General features: G+C 62.1%; 4 protein-coding genes across 8 annotated transcripts in view; 1 reads left to right on the top strand and 3 right to left on the bottom strand.

Annotated features, from left to right (window-relative positions):
• Positions 1–17: 17 nt before the first annotated feature.
• AMH (anti-Mullerian hormone) lies at positions 18–2,883 on the bottom strand. Its single transcript, XM_025366590.1, has 5 exons — positions 2,365–2,883; positions 1,601–1,749; positions 1,325–1,433; positions 1,078–1,237; positions 18–987 (listed from the first exon to the last, which is right to left on the bottom strand). Exons 1-5 carry the CDS (start codon positions 2,777–2,779, stop codon positions 132–134), a joined length of 1,689 nt encoding a protein of 562 aa, XP_025222375.1. The 5' UTR covers positions 2,780–2,883; the 3' UTR covers positions 18–131.
• A 551-nt stretch (positions 2,884–3,434) lies between these two features.
• Positions 3,435–16,578, bottom strand: SF3A2 (splicing factor 3a subunit 2). Of its 2 annotated transcripts, XM_025366592.1 has the most exons (10): positions 16,287–16,578; positions 9,472–9,634; positions 8,437–8,508; positions 8,274–8,320; positions 6,891–7,000; positions 5,333–5,382; positions 5,113–5,253; positions 4,462–4,530; positions 3,565–4,368; positions 3,457–3,503 (listed from the first exon to the last, which is right to left on the bottom strand). In XM_025366592.1, the coding sequence occupies exons 2-9, from the start codon at positions 9,595–9,597 to the stop codon at positions 3,568–3,570; spliced, it is 1,416 nt and encodes a 471-aa protein (XP_025222377.1). In that variant the 5' UTR covers positions 9,598–9,634; positions 16,287–16,578; the 3' UTR covers positions 3,457–3,503; positions 3,565–3,567. The 2 variants fall into 2 exon arrangements, with proteins under 2 accessions (XP_025222376.1, XP_025222377.1); XM_025366591.1 differs by having other exon boundaries at positions 3,435–4,368.
• An 89-nt stretch (positions 16,579–16,667) lies between these two features.
• On the top strand, positions 16,668–23,022 carry PLEKHJ1 (pleckstrin homology domain containing J1). Of its 4 annotated transcripts, none has more exons than XM_025366595.1 (6): positions 16,668–17,032; positions 17,197–17,264; positions 17,360–17,426; positions 18,916–19,006; positions 19,095–19,158; positions 22,530–23,022. In XM_025366595.1, exons 1-6 carry the CDS (start codon positions 16,939–16,941, stop codon positions 22,899–22,901), a joined length of 756 nt encoding a protein of 251 aa, XP_025222380.1. In that variant the 5' UTR covers positions 16,668–16,938; the 3' UTR covers positions 22,902–23,022. The 4 variants fall into 4 exon arrangements, with proteins under 4 accessions (XP_025222380.1, XP_025222383.1, XP_025222382.1 ...); XM_025366598.1 differs by lacking the exon at positions 22,530–23,022 and adding an exon at positions 19,271–20,011 and having other exon boundaries at positions 17,254–17,264; XM_025366597.1 differs by lacking the exon at positions 22,530–23,022 and adding an exon at positions 19,271–20,011.
• Positions 20,523–27,601, bottom strand: part of DOT1L (DOT1 like histone lysine methyltransferase) — a 62,110-nt gene continuing 55,031 nt past the window's right edge. The window contains exons 27-29 of the mRNA XM_025367727.1: positions 25,986–26,930; positions 24,768–25,395; positions 20,523–23,356 (exon numbers count right to left, since the gene is read on the bottom strand). Of these exons, the coding sequence (XP_025223512.1) occupies positions 24,803–25,395; positions 25,986–26,930 (1,538 nt within the window). The 3' untranslated portion in view covers positions 20,523–23,356; positions 24,768–24,802. The remainder of the gene's footprint in view (positions 23,357–24,767; positions 25,396–25,985; positions 26,931–27,601) is intronic.

The following is a 27,601-nucleotide window of genomic DNA, read 5'->3' as shown; positions in this document are numbered from 1 at the left end:
CGCACGGACACCCCACTCGGTTGCTTGCTGGTCTTTATTGGGGCGATACTTGGGGTCCGAATAAATATGGGAAGGGGCGCGAGCTGGGGCACGTCCGGCCCCTCGGGGCAGGAGTCTGAGAGGCGCAGGGGTCACCGGCAGCCACACTCGGTGGCCACCATGTTGGGCACGTGGTGCGCGCTGATGCGCTCCTCCGACAGGCTGATGAGCAGCTTGCCCGCGTAGGCGGTGGGCACGCAGCAGGGGGGGCGCGCCAGGGCGGCCCCACGGGCCTGCATCTTCAGCAGCAGCACCACGTGGTTGCCGTAGCGCGGGTTGCGGTCGGACTGCGGCCAGCCGCACACGCCCTGGCAATTGTTGGCCTGGTAGGTCTCCGGGATGAGTACGGAGCGCTCGGCGCGGAGGTCTACGCTGAGCTCGCGCAGCGCGCACGGCCCGTCGGCGGCGGTGGCCCCTGCGCTGCGCTGTGCCCGCCCCGGCCCGCGTGGATCCCGCCCGCGCCACTCCGCGCGCAGGCCCTGCAGCGCTTTCAGAAGCAGCAGAGCTCGCAGGGGATCGCCGGGGCCGCCGGGGCCGCCTGGGCAGAGCGCGAGCAGGCGTGCCAGCAGCGGGGCTGCGGCTGGAGGCAGACCCGGGAGGCTGCTCAGCTCGGCAGCCGCTGCTTGCAGCTCGGCAGCCACGCGGTGCGCCAGGGCAGTCGCCCACGGCGCCGACGTGGGGTCGTGCAGGGGCGCGGGGTCCCCGGTGGTGGCCGCGGTGGGCCGCAGCAGCAACAGCGGCTCCTCGCCGTCTAGCAGGCGCTCCAGCGCCGCGGGGTCCGACAGGTTGACCAGGCCCTGCGGGAAGCCGGCCAGCGCGTCGGGGTCCAGGGCCAGGCGGGGCGCGGAGGCCCGGGCCGGGTGGCCCCGCAACGCCCGCACCAGGCGCGTGAGCGTCTCCAGGAAGGGGTCTGCACTGGGCGGCGACTCCTCGAGCTCGGCGGATGGCCTGGAACCCGCAGTTAGGGGAGTTGAGAGCGGGCGCGAGGCCACGCCGCCCCCGCCTGCTCCTGCCCCATGCCCCCGGGCCTGCACGCACCTGGGCTGCGGGAAGGGCACGGTGTCCAGCTGGCCTTGCACGGGCAGCGGCGCGGGCTCAGACCGCGGCAGCAGGAGCAGGGCCGGGGTCATCCGCGTGAAGCAGCGGTGGTCGTCGCCGAACAGCAGTGCCTGCAGCTGGGCCGTACTCAGGAGGGAGCCTGCGGTGGGTGGGCGCGGGGTTGGCTCAGGGGCTGGGGGCTGAGGGCAGTCGACCCGGCACCCGGTCCCTCTCCACGCACACCTACCCTCTCCGCGGGGCTGCAGGGTCAAGGCCAGCCCGGAGCCGCGCCAGGCCCCCGCAGGGCGGTCCACCGCCAACGCCAGGTAGCGAGTGTCCCGTGACGGGCAGAGGCTCTGTGGAGACCAGGGCTCAGCCCGGCTGGAGGCTTAGCCAGCCCTGCTCTACCGGTGCCCTTCCTCCCATTGCCACTGGTTCTACGCTTCTCTCAGTACCGCAGACCCTGCAACAAATCCATGCCCCTGCCGCGGCCCAGGCAATGCCCCATGCAACTCCCTGGTACCTGGGCACCCAGCAGCCCAGCCCTCGTCACAGTGACCTCAGGGCCAGGCCCAGGCCCAGGGTACAGCACCAGCAGCGCCAGCTCCGGGGGGTCGGCTACTCCATGCGGGGGCTCCTGGAACCTCAGCGAAGGTGTGGGCTCCCAGGTCACTGCAGCCAGGACAGCAGGGGACGCCTGAGCCATTGAAGGCCAGGTCCGTCCCACACTCCCCTGGGAGTCTTTGGGATCCGTCCCTGCTGCTCTGGCCACTGTGCAGGGGGCCTCGAGCGGGGGAAGAAGTGTCCCTCTTCACTGCCTGCCTGCAGCCAGGGAGCGGTGACTGCCCGGGCAGGCAGAGGCTGCGTCCGAGGCTGTGGGTGGGGCTGCCGCCCTGGGGTCTCTGGGTTAGGGCGCCTGATGAAGCCCCTTCCCCGCAGGGAGTCTCTCAGGCCAGTGGCCCCGAGAACAGGCTGGCCAGGTGTGGGGCGGTGGGGAGGAGGGTTCCACTGGCCCCGAGCCACAGGGTGGTTTCTTCACGGGTGGCGAGAAGACAGCAGCTCTCTCCCTGCCGCTTCGGCAGGGGCTGGTCTGAGAGCTGGGCTTCAGGGACAGGACAGAGCGTGGTGCCCACCTTCCAGGCCATGGACCCACAACCCAGTCCCAGAACAAGACCACAGCCTCCCTGCCCAGGGTGTGGGCTCTGCCAGCCCCTGATCTTCCCTAGGAGGACCTGGCCCACCTGAAGGAGGCCGGCGGTGCCAAGCTCGGGGCTGGGCCCCACGTACCTTCCTCCAGGTGCAGGACCACCAGGCGCTGCCCCCCAGGGTCCCGCAGCCAGGCCCCCAGCCGCTGTAGAGAGGGCAAGGCAGCCTGCCTGTCACTGGGGGTGCATACCCCAAAGGTGGCCAGGTCTCGGGGGCCCCAGCGGGACCGCTGCACGGCCCCCAGGAAGGCCCGCTCATAGGCGCTCAGAACCCCCATGACCTGCAGGGGGGTGCCGCTGCCATTGCTGTCCCCACCCAGTGCCACCAGGCACAGAGGCTCTTGTGGGCTGCCTGGCGGCCAATCCAGGTCTTCTTGGAAGATGAGGCCACCGGTGCCCACAGCTGGTTCTTCTGCTCTGAGGGCCTCAGTCCCCAGCAGAGCCCCCAGGGTGGACAGCACCAGGGTCAGGCTGGTGAGAGGCAGGTCCCGCGTCATGGGTGCTGCCAGGGGCTGGGCTGCCCGCCTTGTGGAAGCCGAGTGGAAGGTGGGGTGTTTGTAAAGGACAGGCCCCTATCTCCTCTGCTGCGACCTTGGGGGACAGTGCCCGGCGCCCCCACTCCAGGCAGAGTGGCCTTCTCAAAGAGCCCTTTCTGTCGCCAGCAGCCTATCTCCCTCCCCACAGCGATAGAGCTGGGCCTGATTTGTCAACATGCTGTCCTTGAGGGCCCGTCCCCAGAAGGCACAGGAGTGGGAACCAGGCTGGGAGTGATGGCCAAGCAGCCAGACTAGACAGCGCTGGGGGCGGGGGACCCAGATGTCCTGGGTACTAAGGGGTGGGCCTGGAGGAGGAGGGTCCCAAGTCAGTGGGGGCGCCCTGTCCCTGCTCACCCTCCCAACCCCTGGTGGGCTATCTGGAGACCCCAAGGATATCACGAGAGTCTGCTCTTCCCTCCCCAGGACAGGACCCCAGACCCCCTCCTAGCTGGCTGGTGGAGTCTGTCCTCCACCAGGCCACCTCCAAGGTACAGCTGTCTCTCAGGCCTCCCACAGGTGTCTCCTGGCAGGCCCCAGGCCCTCCCCAGTCGGCGCAAACTCAGGGATGGTGCTGTGCCTGGCACTCCCACACAGCACTGACAAGGGAGGGCGGCGCTGCAGACATCAGTGCACTCGGGGCTGGGGAAGGCTGTTTAATGAGCAGGGGGCAGTACAAAAGAGCAGCCTTCTCTCGATGGCAAAAGGCAGGAGCACCTGGCGCTGAGCTTGCTGGGGGAGGGAGCAGCTTCTCAGTTGGTTGGGGGAGGGGGAGGTATGTTCCCTGGGCCTTCGGAGGGGAGTGGGGGCCTCAGCATTGGGGGCATGGGAGTTGGGGGGTGTACCCCAGGATTTGAGGGGTGAACTCCAGGAGGCTGAGGGTGGACCCCAGGAGCTGATGGATGGACCCCGGGAGGTTGGGGGTGGACTCCCGGGGCCTGAGGGTGCATCCCTGGGGCTGGTGGGTGCACCCCCGGGGCCTGAGGGTGAACAGCAGGGGCTGCTGGGTGTACCCCTGGGGCCTGGGGGTGAACCCCCGCTGATGGGGGAGGATGGACCCCCGGGGCTGGTGGGTGAACCCCAGGGGCTGGTGGGTGGACTCCAGGGGCTGGTGGGTGAACCCCGGGGGCTGGAGGGTGAACCCCGGGGGCTGGAGGGTGGACTCCGGGAGCCGGGGGGTGGACCCCAGAGGTTGGTGGGTGGACCCCAGGGGCTGGGGGATGGACGCCAGGAGCTGGGGGATGGACCCCAGGAGCTGGGGGATGGACGCCAGATGTGGGGGGATGCACCACTGGGGCCGGGGGGTGGACCCCTGGAGCTGGCGGGGGTAGCTGGGGTGGTCCCGGGGGCCCTGAGGGCGCAGGCCCCGTGGGGGGCATGGGTGGCAGAGGTAGGCCTCCTGGCGGTGGTGGTGGCAAAGACTCGGGCAGCGGTGGCCGAGGGGGCAGACCATTCATCAGCGGGGGTGGAGGCCGCTTCACCCCAGGGGGGCCGGCAGGGAGGCTGGGCGGAGCCGGGGGCTTCTCCATCTTAAAGTGGAACTGGAGGAAGAACTAGAGAGACGGAGAAAGGTTCAGCAGGCACGGGCGGGGCTAGGGCCACCAGGGCTGGGCAGGAAGGAGCCACGCTCAGGGCTAGCCACTCACCTGCTTGGTCTCCCGGTTCCAGTGTGTCCAGAACTTGCCCTCCGCCTTGTCAATCTCTCTGCTCGGCACCTGGGAGGGCGGGGGACAGAGAGGGCTCCTGGTCCCTGTGACCTCAGGGTAGCCATCAGGCAGGGAGCCTGAGGCGTTAGCCTCCCCGGCCCGGACTCCACCCTGGGAGCCCAAGAGAAGGCCCCGGCCTGGTAAGACTTTCGATGGGCACAGGGTTCAGTTCTGGAGTGACACAGACCCGGCCTCAACGCTAGCACACGCTGGCCCCCGCCCTGGACAGGCGCCGTTTATATTGTTCCCTGATGGCTGCTTTGTCCAGGCGTGGGCACAGGCTGTGGGAAGCCCTCCAGCAGCCTGGACCAAGAAGTGAGGTCACTTGGCGAAGGCCTCACAGGCCCAGCGGTCAGCCCTGCCAGCCTCCCTTCTCCATGGGCACAGTGGAGCCCAAGCAGGCCCCCTCCTGCAAAGCCCAATGGGAGGGGCGCCCTGCCCGGCCTGCACAGACCCTTCTGGCTCCGTCTCGGGGATCCCAGGGGACCCCACAGCCTGATAGGAGGGGCGCTCTGCCCAGCCTGTGCAGATCCTTCTGGCTCGCACATCTCAGGGGGCCCGGGGGCCCAGGGGACCCCACAGCCATGCTACCTTGAAGGCGATGGTCTCATAGGGCTCAGCGGCCATGAGCAGGTACTGCCAGCGCCGGTCCGGAGGCTCAATCCTCTGCTCGTACGCAGACATGAAGCGGTGGCGTGGCATGATGCCCTCGGCGATCTCAGGGTAGTCGATCTGTGGGGACACAGCCGGGTTGCAACGCCACCTTTCAGGTGCCTTCGGCCGCCCCCCACACCCAAGCCCCTGATCTCACCTGGAAGAGGAGGCTCTGCTGGCCCATCTCCGAGTCCCTCTGCTTGGTCACTGCAACACAGAAAGCTCTCAGGTCCCGGCTGCTTGTCCTCCCCAAAGCTGAGGGACCTGGGGCAGGCTAATGCCACCCACTGAACGAGGGCGAGACACCAGGGGAGGCCCTGTGGCTCCAGGCAACCACCAATCTCCGCCCAGGCTCTGGGACTCTGGTATAGGTGAAGGCACAGGTGCGCCAGGGCTGAGCTACCTGCGGAGTCACTCGGGCAGGGACCGAGGGTGGTACTCCTTTGTCCTAATCCCCAGAGCCCTTCACCCAGGGTGCTGGGACACTATCCAGCAGGAGTCGGGGCCACTGGGTAGGGAGCGGCCCTTGGCACCCTGGCTCTGGGATTAGAGTGGGGCCGCCTGAACAGGGCCAACACCATCTATAGGGTGAGCGGGAGAGGATGCCTTTCCCACCAGAGCTCAGCAGCCTGGACCCCGAGAATGGCTGCTGGGCCGCCTACGGCCTGGCCACTCTCCAAGCAGCCTCAGGCACGCACACTCACAAGCCCTCCACCTCCTCACTGCCCTGAGCCCAAGCTCAGGACCTGTCAGGGCCTCCCCACCAGGAGTCTGCCGCTCTAGCCACCCTCGTCCACCCAGTGCACCTGCCCCGGGGCCTGTGCCCTGCAGGCTCCTGTCTGGAGGCCAGGCACACAGGCTGTCCCCATCTTCCGTAAAGCACATTTGCTGGGGCCGGGCGCGGTGGCTCACGCCTGTAATCCCAACACTGTGGGAGGCCGAGACAGGCGGATCACGAGGTCAGGAGATCGAGACCATCCTGACTAACATGGTGAAACGCCGTCTCTACTAAAAATACAAAAATTAACTGGGCGCGGTGGCGGGCGCCTGTAGTCCCAGCTACACGGGAGGCTGAGGCAGGAGAATGGTGTGAACCCGGGAGGCGGAGCTTGCAGTGAGTGGAGATCACGCCACTGCACTCCAGCCTGGGCAACAGAGCGAGACTCTCTCTCAAAAAAAAAAAAAAAAAAAAAAAAAAACACTTGCTGGGTAGCGTGCCCGCCTTCCTGACGCTACAGACACAAGGTCTGTCTCTTCTACCCTGGCCGCTTCCCTGGCTTTCTGAACCAGGTCACCTCCTGCCATTCCCACTGCTGAGGGTCCCGGAGAAGCCGCCTCTAACAGCCGCTTCTTCCTGTCCTCCTTCAGAGGCTTCAAGGTTAACCGGAGGAATGTGCCAGGGCTCACCACACCTCCACTTCCACTCTTTTGCTTGGCAAGACTCCCCAGAAGCTTCCACAACACTCGGACAGGAGGGCACAGACTGTGGCTCAGCTGGGAAAGGGGCCGCTGGGTGAGACGGGTGCTTATCGGGCTCAGCCTGACAGCTCCCAGACACAACGCCAGAGGCTGCAGGTGGGTGAGGGATGGCCACCAAGGCCAGAAAACAGCGGCTCAGGAATGAGGGTCTTAGGGCTGCACCTCCTGCACTGGAGCCCAAAGAACCTATTCATGCAGCAGCAGCGGCTGTGGCCAGCGCCGCTCCGGGCACTCACCTTTGTAGCCTGGGCGGCCGATCTTCACAAACTTCTTCACCTCCACCTTGACCTTCTCAGGTGCGGGCTGGGCAGGGGCCTCCTTGGCCTCCTTGGCGGCTCGCCGGGCCCTGCAGGCAGGATGGACGTGGTGCTGGGGCCCCTCCACACACAGGCACCAAGGCCACGGGCCCCCTGACCTTGGAGCTCACTACAAACTGAGGGATGAGGAGGGCCAGGGGCCTGGGAGGGGCCCTGGGGTTTGGCTGAGAACAGGGATAGGACAGGCACGTTCTCTTCCTGTCATGCTCCTCACTGTCCCTGGCTGGGGTCCTACCAACAACTCCATGCCTCTGCTTTTTTTTTTTTTTTGAGACCGAGTTTTGCTCTTGTGGCCCAGGCTGGAGTGCAGTGGCGTGATCTTGGCTCACCGCAACCTCCACCTCCCAGGTTCAAGCGATTCTCCTGCCTCAGCCTCTCCAGTAGCTGAGATTACACGCATCCACCACCATGCCCGACTAATTTTTTTGTATTTTTAGTAGAGATGGGGTTTCTCCATGTTGGTCAGGCTGGTCTTGCCCTCCTGACCTCAGGTGATCTGCCCGCCTTGGTCTCCCAAAGTGCTGGGATTATAGGCGTGAGCCACTGCGCTCAGCCTTTCTTCTTTTTTTTTTTTTTAAATAAGACTGAGTCTCGCTCTGTCACCCAGGCTGGAGTGCAGTGGCACCATCTCGGTTCATTGCAACCTCTGCCTCCCAGATTCAAGATTCTCCTGCCTCAGCCTCCATAGTAGCTGTGATTACAGGTGTGCGTCACCATGCCCAGCCTAATTTTTATATTTTTAGTAAAGATGGAGTTTCTTTTTTTCTTTTTTTTTCTTTTGAGACGGAGTCTCGCTCTGTCACCCAGGCTGGAGTGCAGTGGCCGGATCTCAGCTCACTGCAAGCTCCGCCTCCCGGGTTCACACCATTCTCCTGCCTCAGCCTCCCGAGTAGCTGGGACTACAGGCGCCCACCACCTCACCCGGCTAGTTTTTTGTATTTTTTAGTAGAGACGGGGTTTCACCGTGTTAGCCAGGATGGTCTCGATCTCCTGACCTCGTGATCCGCCCGTCTCGGCCTCCCAAAGTGCTGGGACTACAGGCTTGAGCCACCGCGCCCGGCACAAGATGGAGTTTCACAATGTTGGCCAGGCTGGTCTCGAACTCCTGACCTCAAGTGATCTGCCCGCCTCAGCCATCCACGCCTCTGTTCTCTAATGCTCCCCAGAAACTGTACTCCAGCGCCCAGGGAGGCCCAGGCCAGGCTGGCTTCCCGGCCGTGGAGCAGTGGCCCGTGAGGCTCACAGAGACTTGAGCCGACAGCTGCTGGAGCACCAGGCATCAAAGGGGCACGGGGTACTCACAGGTTGGTCTGGTGCTTCTTCCCCTGGGTATGTGCCAGGTAGCTCCCCTGGAGTGGAAAGGAAACACACATGACTCGGGCCGGGCAGACAGACACAGGCAGGTCCCCCTGACGTCAGCCACTCAGCCCGCCGCGAGCTGCCCGGAGCCGGGCAGAGGCCGCACCTCATTGTTGTGAAGCGTCAGGCACAGCTTGCATTCATAGGAGCCCAGGTGGTTCTTCATGAAGTACGGGTCCTGGAGGGGAAGAACAGGCGCCCGTTAGACAGATCGAGGCCTGCTGCGGTCAGGGCCCTCAGACGCAGGATCCCCTTTCTGTACAGGCATGGCTGTCCCTGACGGTGTCAAGCGTTTCTGAAAACGGGGTATCCGGCGGGAGGCCTTTGTGAGCACAGGTGTCACCGCCTGGGGCTGTGGCCCAGGCTCTGAGCAGCGGGGGTTTCCAGGGAGCCCCCCGCACCACCTTCCTGGTGGTTCTGAGTCAGAGGGAGGCAGAGTCAGCACAGCACTCCTGGTCACTCCCAATGCAGGGAGCTGTCCGCTGCCCACGCCACCACGCCAGTGGTCGCCACAAGGCAGACACAGGCACAAGAAAAGCAAATGGGCTACACTGAAGGCCCAGAGACCCGCCCATCTCCAGGCCTTAAGCCGGGGCAGCCAGGCGCACGCCTCTTGTCTCAGACACTGGAGTTCAAAGGCTAACTCCACCATCTGTGGCTGGGGCACCCCTCCACCCGTGACCTCATCTGGAAGACAGGGACAGTGACAGAGCCCTCGTCATAGGCCAGGTCCGTGGGGCGTGTCAGGGTACACAGAGAGTGCTCCAGTCCCGATGTCCACGGTGCTGAGGGGACCCGGCTCATCCCCGCCCCTGCACAAGCTAAAATCAAAGGCTGCCCTTCACCACATCTGGCTGGACTGACATAAGCTCTCCCCACTCCCAGAAAATTAAATGATGCGAAACAGAAGGTTTTGGACAGAACAAAACATTCTCACACGGGGCTCAGAGCCACAGAGGGTCTGCTCTCTAAGGTGGACAGATGGGAGCTGTGGCTGCTCGGGGCAACAGGGGAGCATCTGGACACGGGGCTACACCGCCCAGGCTGGGTGGAGGCCCAGGAAGAGCCTCTGGCACCTTCTCCAGGGCTGTCCTGGAAAGCCGAGCCCCCGCCACAGGCGGCTGCACGGTGGCTGGCCCACCTTGTTGATGTCGATGGTCTCTAGGGCCAGCTGCCGGAGGCGCTCCCTGCGGTCACGGTTGCTCTCGGAGGAGGAGGCCACGCCCCCGCTCCCGGTCTTGCCCCCAGGGCGATGCTGGAAGTCCATGGTGACGGCCTTGGGGCTTTAGCAGACGGGGAGACACCTGTGGAGGCCAAGAGGAGAGTGAGAAGGATGGCTCAGAACTCGGGGCTGCTGCTGGGACCTCCCTGGGCCAGGCCACCAGGCTGGAGCCTGTGACAGACCCTCACCCTGCACTCCCAGAGCCAGGGTCTAACCAGCCCTGAGGGGGCCACCCCAAAGTGCACCCAGTCTCTTCCAGGAGGCCGAGGGCCACTGTGGACAGGCACAGACACGAGGAAGCTGGAGCCTGTCTCCAAATGAGCGTATGTGAGGGATGGAGAGGAAGCCACTCCAGCCCAGAGTGCCAAGGCCTGGAGACCTGAAATGGAGCGGGGAGCCCAGAGAAGGCATAAAGGGAAGACAAGGCCAAATTCTCACAAATGAGTCACCACCACCAGGGAGCCTTCCCGGACTGCCTAAGCCCCCAGTGTTCAAGCCTTCCTCTGAACTCCCTCTCTGGTTGGCTTACTTGTCCCCAGCCTAATTCTATCTCTTGGGTTCGCTGTAAACTTATTGGGAGGTGAGGACACTGATCTTTGTGTCCTGACTGGGTAACATCCGGGAGATCGGTCACATCTGCTTGTGGCGCAGGAGGGCTCTGCTGAGTCCCCAACACCCTCTTCCAGATGCAGGCCTGCCACGGTTTCCCGCGCCCTTTCAGGCTCCGTGCAAACCTGAGCTCCAGGCAGCCTCCTCTCATCTCCTGGCACTCTTCCCCTTGAGTCACAGAGGCTGTGCTGTGGCTGTGAACGGGGAGGAAGGGGCCCCAAGGCGAGGGACACAGGTGCCTCTGGACTCTGGGAAAGGCAGGAAACGAGTTCTCCCCCAGAGCCTCCAGAAGGAATGGAGCCCTGTGGCCTGGACTCTGACCCCAGAACCGAAGCTGATACAGCCGTGTCATCTGAACGACTGCATCTGCAGTGATGTGCCACGGTGGCGGCAGGTGTGCAGGGGCACGCTGAGGGACAGGCCACGGTGGCCGCAGGTGTGCAGGGGCACGCTGAGGGACAGGCCAGCTGTGCTGCTGACTTGCGGTGGGGCCTGAAGTCACCCCTCAATCTATGGGGGCCCAGGATCCCTCCCCACCCAGTTTTTATTCCCTGGGCAAGTTGATGAAAATGATCCAGCGTGGTGACTGGTGACGCGGACCTCCCGGCTCACTGCAGCATCACAGATGCCCCATCACAAGTTCAGACATCATAAAAGCCCACCCAGAGATGCCCATTTTTACGTGTTGTCACGTAAACTTCGAGAAACCACCACCGTGACCATCGCCATCCCTTCACAAAACAAAGAACATTCCATTGTGAAAAAGGAGACTGTGACAGCAGAAGGACTGTCCTTTGCTGGGAACGCCACCCTCTGGCCCCAAGGAACCCTCTCTGCCTCCGGCTTCTTGACCACGCATTCTTCAGGACCAGGGAGAACTGCATCCTCTCCGTGCTGGCGCCATCAGCCGCAGGCCACGCCAACTCCCACCGTCCCTGCTGCCAGCTTACAACTGCCTGGGAGGCTCTGTCTCCGGACGGCGCACAGGCGGGCGGGATTGTGTGGGTGCTGCCCGAAAGGTTCATGAAGTGCCTAATTTTTCTCTGGAGGACATTCAAGCATTTCCTGGTCAAGCGACATGAAACTCACATCAGGGGATGTGCGTGGGGAGCCCAGCGAGCAGCCTCCCACCAGGCCGCGGCTGCACTTGCCTCTCCACACCTCACAGAAACCACAGTCCTCCACGCACCTCAGCACCGAACCAAGCCCTCGCTGGGGGGAACATGCAAGAAGGCAGGGAATCGGCCTTCTTTCACGGATGCACCCCAAGAACCCGGGGGGGCCTGGTGCTGGGAGGCACTCCCACACACAGATCTTGGGGAGTCATCAGCGCTCCCCTCTCCCAGGAGGACAGCCTGTTCCTTTCTTTTTTTTTTTTTTTTTTTTTTGGGACGGAGTCTCGCTCTGTCGCCCAGGCTGGAGTGCAGTGGCCGGATCTCAGCTCACTGCAAGCTCCGCCTCCCGGGTTCACGCCATTCTCCTGCCTCAGCCTCCCACATAGCTGGGACTACAGGCGCCCACCACCTCGCCCGGCTAGTTTTTTGTATTTTTTAGTAGAGACGGGGTTTCACCGGGTTAGCCAGGATGGTCTCGATCTCCTGACCTTGTGATCCGCCCGTCTCGGCCTCCCAAAGTGCTGGGATTACAGGCTTGAGCCACCGCGCCCGGCCAGCCTGTTCCTTTCATCATGAAAGAATTCAGCAGCATGCGAACACCCTGCTTGTCCCCGGTCGTGGCCTCTCCCGGACCATGCCCCCACTCTGAGGCTAAGCTCTGCAGAGCCATCACTGGTCTCTACTCCCAAGCCTGCACTCTCCGCAGCGCCCGCCCATGTGTCCTCATGGCCAGCAGCGTCTGGCGGAGAGAAGAGCAGACGGTCTGTGGAGGACCCAGGGCCCGGGAGGAGCAGGGCTCAGTCTCAGGAGTGACCTGCGCTTCGCTCCTCCACGCAGGAAGGGGCAGCGCAGCTTCTGGGGCCAGGACAAGTGCAGGTGGCCACACCAAGAGCCACCAACCTATCCTGATGTACTTACTTCCCATCACATTTTAGTGACATTTCCAGAATGTTCTAACGACCCAATGGCTGGGAGGACCTGGAAAAGGAACTTAGATGGCAAAATGCTAACAAAGCCAAGAGTTCAAATCCATCTAGGGCGAGCCTAGTTACTTCTCAAACTGGCCAGACAGAACACCCCAGCGGCCAGTGGCTGGCTCAGGACACAAGCTCCAGCTGTCACAGGGAGCTGTCACCTGTGGAGTCTGGCCCACAGAAACCCAAACCCAGACCAATACTCAACTACTCACCAAGTAAAACTCTGATCCAAAACCCAGAAGCCATCTGAACCCAAGCCTAGCCACCGCAGCACTGAACACCCGCACCGTCCCTCCCCAGCAGCTGAAACATGGCGGCACCCTGGGGAAGCTCCCACGCTCTGATCCCCCACGACCCTCGACTAGATCAGAACTTTATTTCCAGCAGAACTGGCATAAAAGGACCTCTGGAGTTAGAGACACAGGCCCAGCAGAGCAAGGGGGCCCAGCGTCAGGCTGAAAAGAGGGGACCGAATCACGACCTGCCGACTGGGCAGCGGGAAGTCCTGCGGTTCCTCGGCACAGCTCAGGCGGCAGGCGGCCCAGCACAGATGCCCCCCCGCCCAGGGGGAGAACAGGAGTCTTTTCTGGGGAAACAGCACAAGAGGAAGAATCCTGAAATACGAACATTCGGGGTCCCCACACCTCAAAGAAAAGCCCCGCTCCTCGCCAGACCACTGGGCAGTTGGCCTCCTGGATGAGAAGTGGCGCTCACACAGAGCTGCCGGCCGCTTTGTTCTTAAAGAGAAACACACGCATCTGAGAACAAAGAGACTGATGGGAATCCCAATAAGAGATTGCTGCCTCCCTCCTTCGTTATTGGGGGAAACCGCTGCACCACAAAACCAGAACGGGACGCTGAATGACACCAAGTTGAATTAAAACAAAAAGCCCTTGAACAATACAGACGGGATGATCCAAACAAAAGATTCCATACCAGAGTTGGAAGCTGAGCCAAACAAATCTTTCATAAAGGAAAGCCAAGAGTCGAAAAAACAGGAGAAAAAGCAAGAACCCAGACGGCATTCCAGAATGAGAACAGAAAAAGTACCCAACAAAATAAAACATGAAAAATATGATCACAGAAATAACGTAAGAACAAGAAAATTCAAACAAAAACAAAACCCAGGACTAAAAGGAACCAAACTGTCCAGATACCAAGGACTCACCAAGATCAGAAAATAAAAAGACCCCAGGGCACGGGGAGACCAGGGAATTTCACACCGCACACCACCCAGGAAAATGTGCAGCTTCCACTAGACAAAGAAAACTCAGCAGACAAGATCAGAAACCAGCACAGGAACTGATCTTCCGAGAAAGGCACTGAAAACAACGCTTTCACGGTTCTGAGCAAACACAGATGTTTTTTTCTCTCTTTTCCTTTTTTTTTTTTTTTCTGAGATGGATTCCTGCTCTGTCGCCCAGGCCGTAGCTCGATCTTGGCTCACTGCACACTCCACCTCCCAGGTTCAAGCGATTCTCCTGCCTCAGCCTCCTGAGTAGCTGAGCTTACAGGCGCCTGCCAACACGCCGGGCTAATTTTTATACTTTTAATAGAGATGGGGTTTCGCCGGGTTGGCCAGGCTGGTCTCAAACTCCCAAACTCAGGTGATCCACCCGCCTCGGCCTCCCAAAGTGCTGGGATTACAGGTGTGAGACACCGCACCCGGCCTACAAATATGGATTTTCAATCTAAATTTTTATACCCCACCAAACTTCTAACTACGAGGGTAAATAAACTCATTTTCAGGCAATCAAGGACTTCCCCCATCCCCGAAAAAAATCATCTATTTCTTCCAAAGCTCCCAGCAGTTCTGCTCTGACAGCAGGAAGAGGAAAAGATGGCCACACTGGGAACAGAGGTCAGCACAGGGCAGCAAGGACAGGAAGGTTTGGGACACCAGCTCCACCCAGGCAGAGCACAATCAGTCTCATTCGGAGGAGGAGGACACGGGGGTCTTGGAGGGCAGTGGGGAGGGGGAGATCAATTCATTTAAACCTGTGCAAACACAACTGATAGGTGTGAGATGCTGGAGCTTTGTGGGGAAATAAACAAACAGTAGGGAAAAGAAAGGCTAATGGTAAAAACAAAGTTAATTAGCTTTAAGGGAAAATAGAATGCTACAACAAAAGCCCAGTTGAACACATTACTTGTTTTAGCAGCCAACTAAATATATATACATGTACGTGTGTGTGTGTGTGTGTGTGTGTATATATGTATATATATATTTTTTTGAGATGGAATCTCGCTGTGTCTCCCAAGCTGGAGTGCAGTGGCGTGATCTCAGCTCACTGCAAGCTCCGCCTCCCGGGTTCACGCCATTCTCCTGCCTCAGCCTCCCGAGTAGCTGGGACTACAGGTGCCCACCACCACACCTGGCTGAATTTTTGTATTTTTAGTAGAGACAGGGTTTCACCATGTTAGCCAGGGTGGTCTCAATCTCCTGACCTCGTGATCCATCTGCCTTGGCCTCCCAAAGTGCTGGGATTATAAGCGTGAGCCACTGCGCCCGGCCCTGAGCAGCCAACAACATTTTGCATCTTATTTAAAAAATACAACCAATGACCAACTGTGCTCACGACAGAAACTCATTCGGGATATGGAAGGCGAAGGTGCAGTGGGTGGATAGGAGGGAGAAAATCTCAACAGCCGTGACAGGAAATCAGCAGATGATGTCTACAAATTGATAAATCCAGGAAGAAGTATGTTATTTACTAAGGTAAAGATCAGGGAACAGAGTGGAAAAACCCCATCTCTACAAAAAAATAGAAAAAAGAGCCGGGTGTAGTGGCTAATGCCTGTAATCCTACCACTTTGGGAGGCTGTGGGGGGGTGGGGGGGTGGGGTGGATCACCTGAGGTCAAGAGTTCGAGACCAGCCTGGGCAACATGGCCAAACTCCGTCTCTACAAAAAATACAAAAATTAGCCGGGCATGGTGGTGAGCACCTGTGGTCCCAGCGACTTGGGAGGTTGAGGCAGGAGGACGGCTTGAGCATGGGAGTTCGAGGCTGCAGTAAGCTGTGATGGCACCACTGCACTCACTCCAGCCTGGGTGACAGAGCAAGACACTGTCTCAAAACAAACAAATAGAGAGACAAAAAACCGACGACGACCAGGGGAAATGAGCTTAAGAATTGAGGAAAGGTGGCCTCCGGGACCTGGCGCTGGACCAGCGGGAAGGAATTAGTTTTTGGTGGCAACACCGTTCTCTCGTTAAACCCAGCAAACAACCTCTTTTCCAAAGCTCCCCCTGGCTGTTTGGTGTTCTCCAAGGATACACACGAACAACGGTCACAGCCATGTGCACCTGCAAAATGGGGCCAGCTAACGTTTTCTGGTCCCCTTTGGCATGGTGCTGAAGCTGTCACTCCCGTTTTAAGGGGAATGAGGCTTACAGGAGTTATATCACAGAGCCCCAGTGAACTCACAGGTATAGATTAGCATGCAGAAGCGTTCTCGGTTACAAGGAAGGAGGCCCAAACCATTTCAGCCGCGATCCCGATCTGATCCCAACGAGTCTTAGTTGTTTCTTTTTCATTTTGTGAAACAGGGTCTTGCTCTGTTGCCCAGGCTGGACTGCAATTGCGATCATGGCTCACTGCAGCCTCGACATTCCGGGATCAAGCGATCCTCTCGAGTAGCTGGGGCTACAGGTACAACAACCACTCCTGGCTAATTTTTAAAATTTTTTTGTAGAGATGCGGTCTCGCTGTGTTGTCCAGCCTGGTCTCGAACTCCTGGCCTCAAGCGATCCACCCGCCAACCCCTCCCTGAGCGGTGAGATTACAGGCGTGAGCCCCCGCGCGCGGCCTCCCAACAGGAGTTTGGAAATAGAGTTCCGAGCGGGCCCGCCCAGCGCGGGACCTACAGGATGCACAAGGCCGGACGCTCACGGGAGGAGGGAGGGGAGCGACGCCGCCGCCCGCCCCTCGGCCTGCGGCCTGTCGCAAGCTCCTCTCTCCTACGTCCGCTCTTCCCCAGGGAACCCCCGGTCCGAGTCGGCCGCCACCCTCAACCGGCTCCACTCCTCACCAGAGCCTGAGGCCGCGTTATCTCCTCCTCGATCCGCCACCGCCACGACTTCGTTCGGCGCACGCGCGTCGCGGTCAAAGAAAGCACTTCCGGGGCAAATGGGGCGGGCCCTCGGGTGTGCGCATGCCCGGCCCGCCCAGCGGCGCAAGCCAGAGGGTCAGGAGGCGCGAGGGAAAGGGCTGGAGGGGGCGGGGCTGAACGCCCGGCCTGGAAGGCAAACCCCGCGTGCGCACAACGCCCCCAACGAACCCTTGGTCCGCTGCGGCCGCGCTGGGCTAACTTTCGCGAGGGGCGGCTGACATTCTTCGGGAGACGTTATCGCTCCCTCCGCCTGCGCCTGGCCGCTCTAGGAAAGGGTGCCAGCCATCGCGGGGGTGCCTTGATGCTGTTCCACCTTTGTCTGGTTTATTTCAATTTAATGGTTATGTAACGACTGTCCGTCTCCGCTACCAACCCGTGCACCGCCCCCCGCCCCAGGTCGCCAGCGCCACGCACTGGAGACTGGCGGCATGGCCGGCCCAAAGTGCGCAGGCGCACTAGCCCCGGCGGCGCTTCCGTGTCTGCGCCCTGAGACCTTTTTGGCGCCGGCCCCGGCGTGAACGGGGACGGCGGCCGGGAGGGCGCGGTCCAGGTTCCCGTTCCCCGCGAAGCCATGCGGTACAACGAGAAGGAGCTGCAGGCGCTGTCCCGGCAGCCGGCCGAGATGGCGGCCGAGCTGGGCATGAGAGGCCCCAAGAAGGGCAGCGGTGAGCGGGACCCGGGAGACCGGGACAGTGCCAGGGGCGGGAGGCTGGGGCCGCGGTCCGGGCGCGGGTGCCGGAGGCCGGATTCCGGGTCGGGGCGCCGGGGGCGGGAGGCCGGGGTCCGGGCAGGGGCTGCCTGCGCCCCTGAGCGCGCGCTGTGCCCGCAGTGCTGAAGCGGCGGCTGGTGAAGCTGGTGGTGAATTTCCTCTTCTACTTCCGGACAGACGAGGCCGAGGTAGGGGCGTCGAGGGCGCGCGGGCGGGTCCCAGGCTGGGGCCCCGCGGAGGCCGGGTGCTCACCGCTCCGTCCCGGCGCCCGTGTCTCCTCCAGCCCGTCGGAGCCCTGCTGCTGGAGCGGTGCAGAGTCATCCGGGAAGAGCCCGGCGCCTTCTCCATCAGTGAGTGGGGCTAGGGAAGCCAGCGGCGCCTCCCGCAGCCCGGGGCACCAGCAGCGCTGCAACTGTCCCCTCCCCAGGCGCTCAAGGCCTCCTCTGTGTCCCCAGCCTGGCGCCACCCTCCCCAGACATAAGAATGCATTGTCCACGGGCAGCTCAAGGTCAGGTTCTCCTGGCGGGCACCATCCTGCCCACCTGCCAAGTCCACTGAAGCTTGGGTTCCTTCCAGATTCTGCTCTTTCTTCCCTGTGGGCCCAGGCTGTGCTCACAGAGAGGCTGGGCCAGCCCCACCCAAAGCGTTTCCCAACTGCCACAACTAGCATGGGTCTAGCATTAGGTGGGGGTAGGAGGAGTGAGAGGGGGGTGTTCTCCTGGGTCTTAAGAGATTCCCTTCTGCGGGGAAAGATGGAGTCCCTGCTGGTTTGCCAGAGTGGCTGTCAAAATTTCACAGGTCAGGTGGCTTAGATATCAGAAACATTCTATACAGTTCTGGAGGCCAGAAGTCCTAGATGAAGGTGTTGGTGGGGCTGGGTCCTTCTGAGGCCGAAGGGAATCTCCCAGTTCCTAGTGGCGGCCAGCATCCTCCAGGTTCCTTGGTTTGTGGAAGTGTCACCTTGTGCCTGCATCACGTCTGTGCCCACATTTCCTCTTCTACACAGAAGCCAAGCAGAATTTAGGGCCCACCCTGACAACCGCTTTTTACTTTATTTATTTATTTTTTGAGACAGGATCTTGCTTTCTCGCCCAGGCTGGAGTGCAGTGGCATGATCTAGGCTCACTGCAACTTCCCCCTTCAGGGTTCAAGTGATTCTCCTGCCCCAGCCTCCCAAGTAGCTGGGATTACGGGCCTGCGCCACCATGCTCAGCTAATTTTTGTATTTTTAGTAGAGACGGCGTTTTGCCATATTGGCCAGGCCGGTCTCGAACTCCTGACGACAGGTGATCCTCCTGCCTTGGCCTCCCAAAGTGCTGGGATTACAGGCTCCAGCCACTGTACCCAGCCCTCTTTTTTTTTTTTTAATTTTTGAGACAGAATCTTTTGTTTCCCAGGCTGGAGTGCAGTAGCGTGATCACAGCTCACTGCAGCTTCAACCCCCTTGGCTCAAGTGATCCTCCCACTTCTGACTTCGGAGTAGCTGGGCCTACAAGGCCCCACCACCACACCCAGCTAATTTTTGTTTTTGTAGAGATGGGGATTTTGCTATGTCACCCAGGCTGCTCTCGAACTCCTGAGCTCAAGCAATCCTCCCACCTCGGCCTCTCAAAGTGCTGGGATTACAGGCGTGAGCCAGTGTGTCCAGCCACAACCTCATTTTAACTAGTTTATTTGCCAAGACCCTATTTCCATACAGGGCCACACTCACGGGTTCTGGGGGTTCAGGACATGAACACATCTTTGTGGGAGCCAGAGGAGGAACAGTTTTGGGCAGTGGCAAGAGGAAGCTGCTCCTGTGGTTTTGGGCAGGACCGACCACAGGTGCTCCCTCCCCAGGCTTCATCGAGGACCCTGAGAGGAAGTACCACTTTGAGTGCAGCAGCGAGGAGCAGTGTCAGGAGTGGATGGAGGCTCTGCGTCGGGCCAGGTGGGGCCAGGTGGTGGTGGGCACCGCTGGGGTGGGCACAGCAGCCATGCAGAGCAGGCAGCTGACCCCGTGCCACCCTCTTCCCCAGCTACGAGTTCATGCGGCGAAGCCTCATCTTCTACAGGAACGAAATCCGGAAGGTGACAGGCAAGGTGTGTGCAGGGCTGCAGAGGGCCGGGGCGGGGCTGCAGGTGGCTGGGGTGGGGTGCAGGTGGCAGAGGCAGTCCTCCGGCCCTGGCTAATGGCCACCCGTCCACCCCACAGGACCCCCTGGAGCAGTTCGGCATATCCGAGGAGGCCAGGTTCCAGCTGAGTGGCTTGCAGGCATGAGCGCAGGGCATGGCGGTCGGCGTGCAGCTGGACAGGACTGGCCCTGCCCAGCTGTGAGTCGCTTGGCCATGCCTGGATTTTGTTTGGTGTTTGGTTTTTGGATCAGGGTCTCACTGTGTTGCCCAGGCTAGAGTGCAGTGGTGCCACAGCTCACTGTGACCTTGACCTTCTGGACTCACGTGATCCCCCTGCCTCAGCTTCCCAAGTCGCTGGGGTCACAGGCATGAGCCGTCACACCCAGCCATCACACCTGGATTTCGGTGGGAGGTTTTTGGTTTGGAGACATCCAAAGCCTGAAGCCAGCTGGGTGTGGGCAGGGGCTGCATTTTGTGAAACTGCCCAGCAAGCTGCCCTCTCCAGGGCCCCAGGACCCACCTGACTGGCCTGGCACCTGGTGCCAAGTGCTGCTGCAGGATACACGCCCTCCCATGGGTGCCCCGCCTGAGTTGTGTGCATCCGGGGCCTAGTGAGCCCCTGGGCTGGTGGCGTGGCGCCCTGCCCCTGCTGATGAATGTACAGAGCCAGACAAAGCTGTGAATGGCATGGGGGCCGAGCCCCCACCAGCTGTGAATTCTCCTGCAGACAGGAGGGCCCTGGTTGTGCGCCTGGGGAAGTGGTTGCCCTGGGGTCAGGGTGCTTGTCGTGTTCAAATAAAGGTACCTCTTTTCCACACTGGGTGGCGGTGAAGTGAAGGAGAAGGGAGGGGCAGCTGGGGAGCCCCCACCCAAGGGAAGTAAAGCTCGGGGTCCTGAGAGGCAGGGGCTGGGACCCCCAGCCAGGACAGGTGGAGGCTGGGACATAGGCCTGGGGAGAATGAGGCTGCTGTGTGGTATCAGGAATCCTGTGACGACCTGGGGTCCGGCCTCTAGCATTCATGGGTCCTCTCGGTGTGTGGCCGGGGCCTGGGCTGGCTGGCTTGGGTCCATCTGATGTGAAAAGGACTTTGCTCGTGTCACTGGCGTTGCAGATCGGGTTTTTTGTTCGTCGGAAGGCAGTTTGCCTGTGGCCTGGTGCAGTCATAAGCCTCCCCAAGGCCAGGGTGTCCTGTTGTCAGCCCCTGTAGCTTCTGCTAAGAGCACCCCTAGGCCCTCCACTCCCCCTGCTTCAGCGATGACACTAGCCGGGGCTTCTCACTGCCAGGAGATGCCTCATGCCACCCAGAAGAAAGGCTGCCATTCACACCAGGTCCAAGTGAAAACGGTCTGTTTATTACAGCGTCTAGAGGTGGGGATGCAGAATGCAGGGGTGCCCGGAGGGAGGGGCGCCCGCAGCCCGGGGGCGGACCGTGACAATGCGCGCAATCCAAATACAGTTCACCAGAAAGACACGGCAGAGCCTCCCGCATGTTACAAAGGCTGACACAGACCAGCAGCGTGTTGTGTTGGTGGGGGTCGGGGGGGGGGGGGGTCTGACCCCCGGAGGGGGGGGGCGGCCGGCGGGGGGGGGGGGGGGTCCCCTGCTGACCACTGAACAGACTGACGCGTCTTGGGGGCAGATAAATTAAGGGGGAAGTCTTAAATAAGTCACCGTGTGTGCCTCGTGGGCCAAGGAGGGGGTGTCCTAGTCGTTAGGGTTCCTATCGATTCCTGAGCAAGAGCCACTCCCAGGCGCCGCCCACCTGCCCACAGTCAGCAGCAGCAGCACAGGTCCCCGCCGGCTGCCCATGGAAACTCAGACCAGGTGCCAGCACCAGGCTCCAAGATCACCAGGCTCCACAGCCATCCCGCCACCTGCCATACACCCCCCTCAGTCTGGGAGTGCCCGAGAGGGACACGGGTCCAGGGCTCAGAGCAGGAGAGTGTCCACAGGCAGCGCCACACTAGTTCACGTGTGGTGACACGCATGTGACCCGGTGGGCTCCAGGAGACTTCTGCCTGGGCCAGTGGCTCCGAGACCCAGTGCGCGCCCTGAACACACGGTCGTCTGTGTGTGGATATGGGCTGCGTGGGCAGGAGCCCTGCATGGCCCGTCTGCAGGACCCGCGGTGGCACCCGGACTGCCACTGTCCCCTAGAGGGAGGCAGAAGTGATACAGTGTTTAAAGAATGTGCCTTGTTCTAGACCAGGGACTCCATGCCTCCTCTGCCATCAACCCTGCAGCATATCGGGCCCATGGCGACATGGAGCGGGCTGCCCGTCCTGAAGGCCAGGCTCAGGGCTTGGGGCTCAGGCAGAGGCACAGCACCTTCGAGCTGAGAGCACCAACGCGGGGCGGGGAAGGCGCTGGGCGCCACCTAAGGGACAGGTCTGGAGCACCATCTTCAGAACTCAACTATATTGGGGGACAGGGGTCTCAGAGGTTGTTGGGGGCCGGGGGAGGCAGCACCCCCACCAGGCACAAGCAGGGGTCTTCCAGGCCCTCCCATACAGCACTCGCCCACCTAGCAACCACAGAAAGCTTTCCTCCTCGGCTCCCTCTGGAGGCCACGCGGCAGGAAAACGTGGTAGGGACATGGTGTGTCCATCCTGCCCTTGGGAACCGGAACGCAGGGCTGACACCTGGAGGGTGGATCTGTGGCACCCTGGGGAAGGGGCTCCCAGATGCCACCTCACAGGGGCAAGCACTTGAGAAGGTGAGCTCAGGGAGTGCCACACAGCCCGGGGTCAGGTGTGGGCAGCTCAGACTCCCAGATCCCATCCTCCAGGGAGGGCACAGAGCCACCACTCCCCAGACAATCCAGGCTGACTGCAGGGCTCCCGAAGCACCAGAGTGGCCCTGCCTGCCTGCCACACCCCAGCCTCAGCGCCTCTCCTTCCACACCCAGTCCCAGGCACCCCCCAGGCTGCAGAGTGGGGGGCCGACATCACCCCAGGGCCTAAGGCCAGAAAGGCCAGGCTTCAGCAGTGCACCCCGGCCCCAGCACACCCACAGCAGCTGGGAGAGCCACCACAGGCTTCACGGGACGGGTGCCAGGCGTGACCCTGAAAGGAAGGGGATGTGGGGCAGGCAGGGGCGCCGGCAGCTCTGTCTGGGCTGCTGGGAGCTGCCACTGCGGGGTCTGGGGTGGGGGCCGACCCTGGGGCCACTTTGTGCACTGTTTGAATAAATAAGGTTTTTCCCCTCGCTTTTTTTTCCTCTTCACTGTGCATTATACCATCTAAAAATAAAAGCTGTCAAATCTATGAAATTTATAAATTCTCATCACATCTCTATAAAATACTGCCACTCATTAGCGTGACTCTCTCCTGTACAGAAACACCAACGGACCCACACAGGCCTGCCCCACATCGCAGGGCACGCTGCGAGCCATGGACAGCCGAGAAATACAAAAGTAAATGCACTTGTTAAACGTGCCTGCGCCGTCCTCACAGCACCATCGCACAGCACGGCCAGCTACACCACCGCGCAGACCCGTTCTCGTGCAAGGGCGCGACCCAAGCCCCGGAGGGTGAACAGTCTAAGGGTTCACAGTGCCGGGGTAAAGGTGAAGAGCTCAGGGCAGGCGCCAGGGGCTCAGGAAGGGGCTCAGGCCGCGGCGGGGGGCCTCCGAGGAATGTGGTGGCGACGGGCCTGCCTTTGGTACGGGAGCAGTGCGTCGGGGGAGCTGGCCGGGCGGCGTTTCTGAGAACGGGGTTCGGCGTTGTCAGCGTCTAGTCAGCACCAAGCGGGTGGAGGCAGGCGCGGGCCTGGGGAGGAGATAGCACCGGGGCAGGCTGTCGGCGAATCCGCTGGCGGGCCCGCCCTGCAGACACGTGTCTTTATATAGATCTCTCATATATAGATATTTATATTTCTCAATAGGTTGCCTTTTACCACTTAGATGGAATAAAATAAGTCAGAATTGTTTATACTTTTTAAAAAATGATAAATACTTTATCTAAAACTATCGACAGTACAAACTGGACCAGTCCCAGCCTCCTGCGGCGTGCGCCGCCGATTCACAGTGGAGCTCCCGTCCGTCCTCGCCTCTGCCATCCAGGGGTGGGAGCCCGGCAGGCCGGTGGGCACCATGCCACGGGCGCGAGTTGGTCCACACCGTCCTTGCATAGGTCTCGCGGTTGAGGTAGAAATCCTAGTTACCTGCAGAAGGGCACAGTGGGAAGAGCGACCACCTGAGGTTACCATCGCGTCTGGGGGAGCCCAACACTCACCCAGGCTGGGGACCGAGGCCTCCCACGAGCACACAGGCCACCTGGGGCCAGCACCATGACAGGCATGGTGCCGGCTCCCTCTAACCGCAACAGATGATGGGCGTGCCCCGTGGCAGACCCAGGGAGCCTGACACGTGGACACGCAGGCCAAGCTCCGGCATTCCTCCAAAGGAGACACACAGCCGAGTTCAGCTAAAGCCACCCTACCTGCAGCTCATCTCCTATGAGACCCAGCATAGCTTGTTCAGCCCGCAGGTGCCCGCACCGACCCGCCTGGCCGACCAGCCCCGGCCACGGCCTCCGCCTTGGCTCCTGGCTCCCAGTCCTCCTCTCCTTGCCCGGTGGGCTTTGGACTCGCCCAGGAAGGCCTGCGTCCCAGGGCCCCCCGCCGAGGCAGAAGGCCAGGGAGGAGCAGAGGGCACCTTCGCACTGCACTGCTGGGCACACCATGTCCCTGGAGGGCACGGGTGGCCAACTGCCCTTGGGTCAGCGGCCACAGTCTCCACAGACTCTCAGGGGAGAAGTGGACAGGACAGTCCCTCAAGGCCTCACATCATCAAAACCACTCCTGCCTCCAACTTCCTCCTGGTCTCAAAGGTGGACACTATCTACACTAACCTGCCCGATGCGGTGCTGACATCTGAGTGGCTGAAAGCCCCCTGGCTGTGGGCCACAACCACAGAGCAGTGTGGCCGCCATCAGCCATGTCTAGCAAGGGAGCCCCAACACACAGGGCACAGGGCTTGCCTCTCGACCCCGCCAGGAACCCATCAGCCCCCAGGCAGGCGGGGCACCAGGGGCCTCACTGGCTCCCTATGAGGGGTATCCGAGGCCACCAGCCAGACAGGCCCCGACCAGAGGCATCCATCCAGCCACCCTGGCTCCCCAGGACCTCTACAGCCAGCACTGCGCCTGCTACACGCTGGGCGCCTGGAGAACAGCACCAAGCCATGCCACCTGTCATGAGTGACCTGCGCCTGGTGCAGATGGAGCCCTGGAGGCCGCTCTAGGAGCTAGAGCCCCCAGCCCCCTGGCCTGGCACCCCGTGAGCCTCACCCACAGGGGCTGGCACAGCTGCCCCAGGGCTGACCTCAGTCCTGCGGCATCACCACAGGGACCCAGCTGTGGGCAGCTGGAACTCAACACACTCAGGCCACTCCACGGCTGGTGCCCGTCCTGCAGTCCCTCTCGCGCGACCATCTCCCTGGTCTCCCTGGCTCTCTCCCTTTTCCCTTCTCAGGACCCCCGGGACTTCTGCCAAGCCCTGTGGCCATCTTCTCTGCCAAAGGAAGGACAGTTCAGTGTCTGGAGTGAGCCACTGCGCGGGGCTCCGGCCTTACCTTACACAATACGCACTGCTAGCTAAGCAAGGTCTTTATCGCGGCTTAACCCCCGAAAGGTGCGCGGCATAGGGAGGCGGCATGCCGAGGGACACCCACACCGCGGACGGCCCCGTGGCGCTGGCCTGCGGGATCCCGGGCGCGGCCTGGGCCAGGGCCAGCCGGGGCAGGGGCTGGTGGTGCACCGTGAAGGATGGGCGGGCGCCCTTGTGCGGGAGGGAGGTGAGCTTGATAGACAAAGAGGCGTTAGCAGGCGGCAGAGAGGCAGCAGAGGTGGGGGGCAAGAAAGCTTGGTTAGGCGGGAGGGACGCGAGGCTCTGCAGAAGCGCGGGCTCAGGGTTAGAGGCCAGCAGCGTTGGGGGAGGAGGCAAGGCGGCGTTAGGTGGAGGCGGGGCGTGGAGGACGGGCGGCCCCGCGGGGGGCCGGCCCAGGTGCGCAGGCGGGGGCAGCGGGGGAGGCGGAGGCGGAGGGGGCGGCCGGGTCTCAACCGAGGCCGGGGCCTGAAAGGAAGAGGCCGCCGCCTGCAGCGGGCTCGGGCCCAGCGTGGCGCTGCCACATGCAGCCCCGCGGCCGACACGGGCTCCAAACGGATGAGCAGAGGCGGAAGGCACCGCGTGGTTAAAGACACCTGCAAACAGGAGAGAAAAACGCAGCTTCAACAGGCGGCAGCATCCAGGCAAGCGCAGAGAAGCAGCCGCAGGCTCACAAAAAGGGAAGCGAAACGGAGGCGCCGGGCGCGTGCGGGCACCAAGCGCGAACAGCGGCCCGGCCAGGCTCGCGGTGGCCCGCCCTCCGGCCGCCCGCCCCGAAGCAGCCCCAAGGCCAGGCCGCTCCCCTGGCGGCTCCTCTCCGCCCTGTCTGGGCAGGAACTGCGGGGACTCGCTCTTACCCAACACCAGCTCCCAGAGCCTTCCAGAGCCCGGGCGGCCACACTTAGCAGGTGACCTCCACGGGAGAAAGTAATGCTCTGGTGGCCCTGCGCGCCGTGGCCTTCTGAAAACAAGAGGGACGCGGTTACAACCAGAGAACCCAAGACACATGGACTCAGCGTGAGCCCTCTCCCCACAGGACTGGGGTTCGCGACCGTGCCTGCCGGGACGGCGGGGACCAGCCAGCACGAGGGGACCTGCAGCTCAGCTCCTGGCGCCACAGCGCTGGAAGGAAACCTGCAAAGAAAGGGGCCGCCGGCGGGGGCGCGGGGGCAGCGGCCCTGCCTACCTCCAACTGTGCTGCCTGCCACCCCGGAAAAGCTGCCCATGGCGTGCGAGTTGGTCAGTCTGGTGGCAGCGGACGACACGTGCACCAGGCCTGCGGCGGCCGGCACAGAGCTGAACAGCGACTGCAGCACAGAGGAGCCGGCCACGGAGCCGAGGTTGGCCTGCAGGGACATGGGGCCGAGCGCGAACTGCGGTCCCGGCGGGAAGGGGCCCAAGAAGGGCCGGTGCGTCTGGGTGGAGGACGCCGCGCCGCCTGCGGAGGACGCCACCGGGGCCAGGCCGGGGCCGCTGAGGAGGCTTCCAGGAGGCACAGCCGCAGCGGAGATGAAGAGGTTGTGGCCATTCTTGAGGTCGAGCTCGCGGTCCCGGGCCTTGGCGGCCTTGCCGGTCAGCAGCGGGGTCTTGTCCGTGGGCCCGCACAGCTGCAGGCCGCCCTCCCCTGCCTCCTTGCTGCGGCTGCCCTCGCCCTTCAGCCCAGCCAGGCCATCCAGCTGCCTCTTGCTCAGGAAAGGGTTGGCGTCCGAGGCCTCCTTGCCACGCTGCGAGGGGAAGCTCAGTGGGGAGCTCAGGCCGGTCGCCTCGGGGCCCTTGTGGGGAAGAGAAGCACCATCGCTGAAGCTGTGTAAACTCAGGTCCGCGGCCAGGCCCCCACCAAAGGTGCAGCCGTTGGCAGGGTTGGTGCTCGGGCTGAGTCCGTCAGCCCCCGACAGAGAGCCAGGAAAGCCTTTCCTGGGGTGGGTGGCCAGCTTGGCATCGGCAGGGGGCTCCTCCAGGGCGGGCCGGAACGTGAACAGGGAGTTCTGGCTAAGGGCGGAGCTGGCCTGCAGCGGGCTGTCTGCAGACTTGGCCAGGCCGATGTCGGAGATGGGCGAGAAAGTAGACTTCCACTTGCTGTTGTTGACTGGCTCGCTCGCGGGCATGGGCTTCCTTCCCGCCAAGCCACCACCTGGCACAGAGGAAAGGCAGAGGTCGTGAGCCCAGAGCACCTGCCTGGGCTACCCACGAGGCTGACCGGGGCTGCTGCCACAGCACAGGCAACTCTGCAGGCAAGGCTGGCCACAGACACTCAAGATGCCAAAAAGAACAGGAAGGGACACGACAGGAGGGAAGGGGATGGGAGCAGACAAGATGGGATGGGACAGGAGGGGTACAGCACAGGATGACATGGCAGGGGATGGGACTGGACGGGACAGGAGGGCAGAGGACAGGACCGAGGCAGCTGAAGCGGATCTCAGAGAAGGCCATGCAGGATGAGCTCTCCCTTAGCTCTGGGGAAAATGCTGACGCCAGCAGGCCTCTGGGAGGTAAGGTAGGGCTGCCCCAGAGCAGGTCAGGGACTTCACCGAGGACGCAAGCAGGGCGGGGGATGAAAGCAGACACCACTCGGGGGGAAGGCCAGGGTGCAAAGGAAATGGGACCCAAGGTGGCGATCCCCGCAGGTCAGCCACCCATTGCGAGAGCACGGCGCATGTGCGGAGGCCCTGGGCCTCCCAGAGGCAGTTCTGGAAGCCCAGTGCCCCAGTGTTGGCACCCACGCAGGACACTACGCAGCAGGCTAGCCAGTGGGTCAGCAGCACTGACCAGGCACCACGGCCGCACGGACAGGCCTGACCACGC

This window comes from Theropithecus gelada, chromosome 19 (genome assembly GCF_003255815.1).
Source record: "Theropithecus gelada isolate Dixy chromosome 19, Tgel_1.0, whole genome shotgun sequence".
NCBI classification, from domain to species: Eukaryota; Metazoa; Chordata; class Mammalia; order Primates; family Cercopithecidae; genus Theropithecus; species Theropithecus gelada.
The sequence above is the reverse complement of the archived record's forward strand: the minus strand, read 5'-3'. Positions and strand labels throughout refer to the sequence as shown.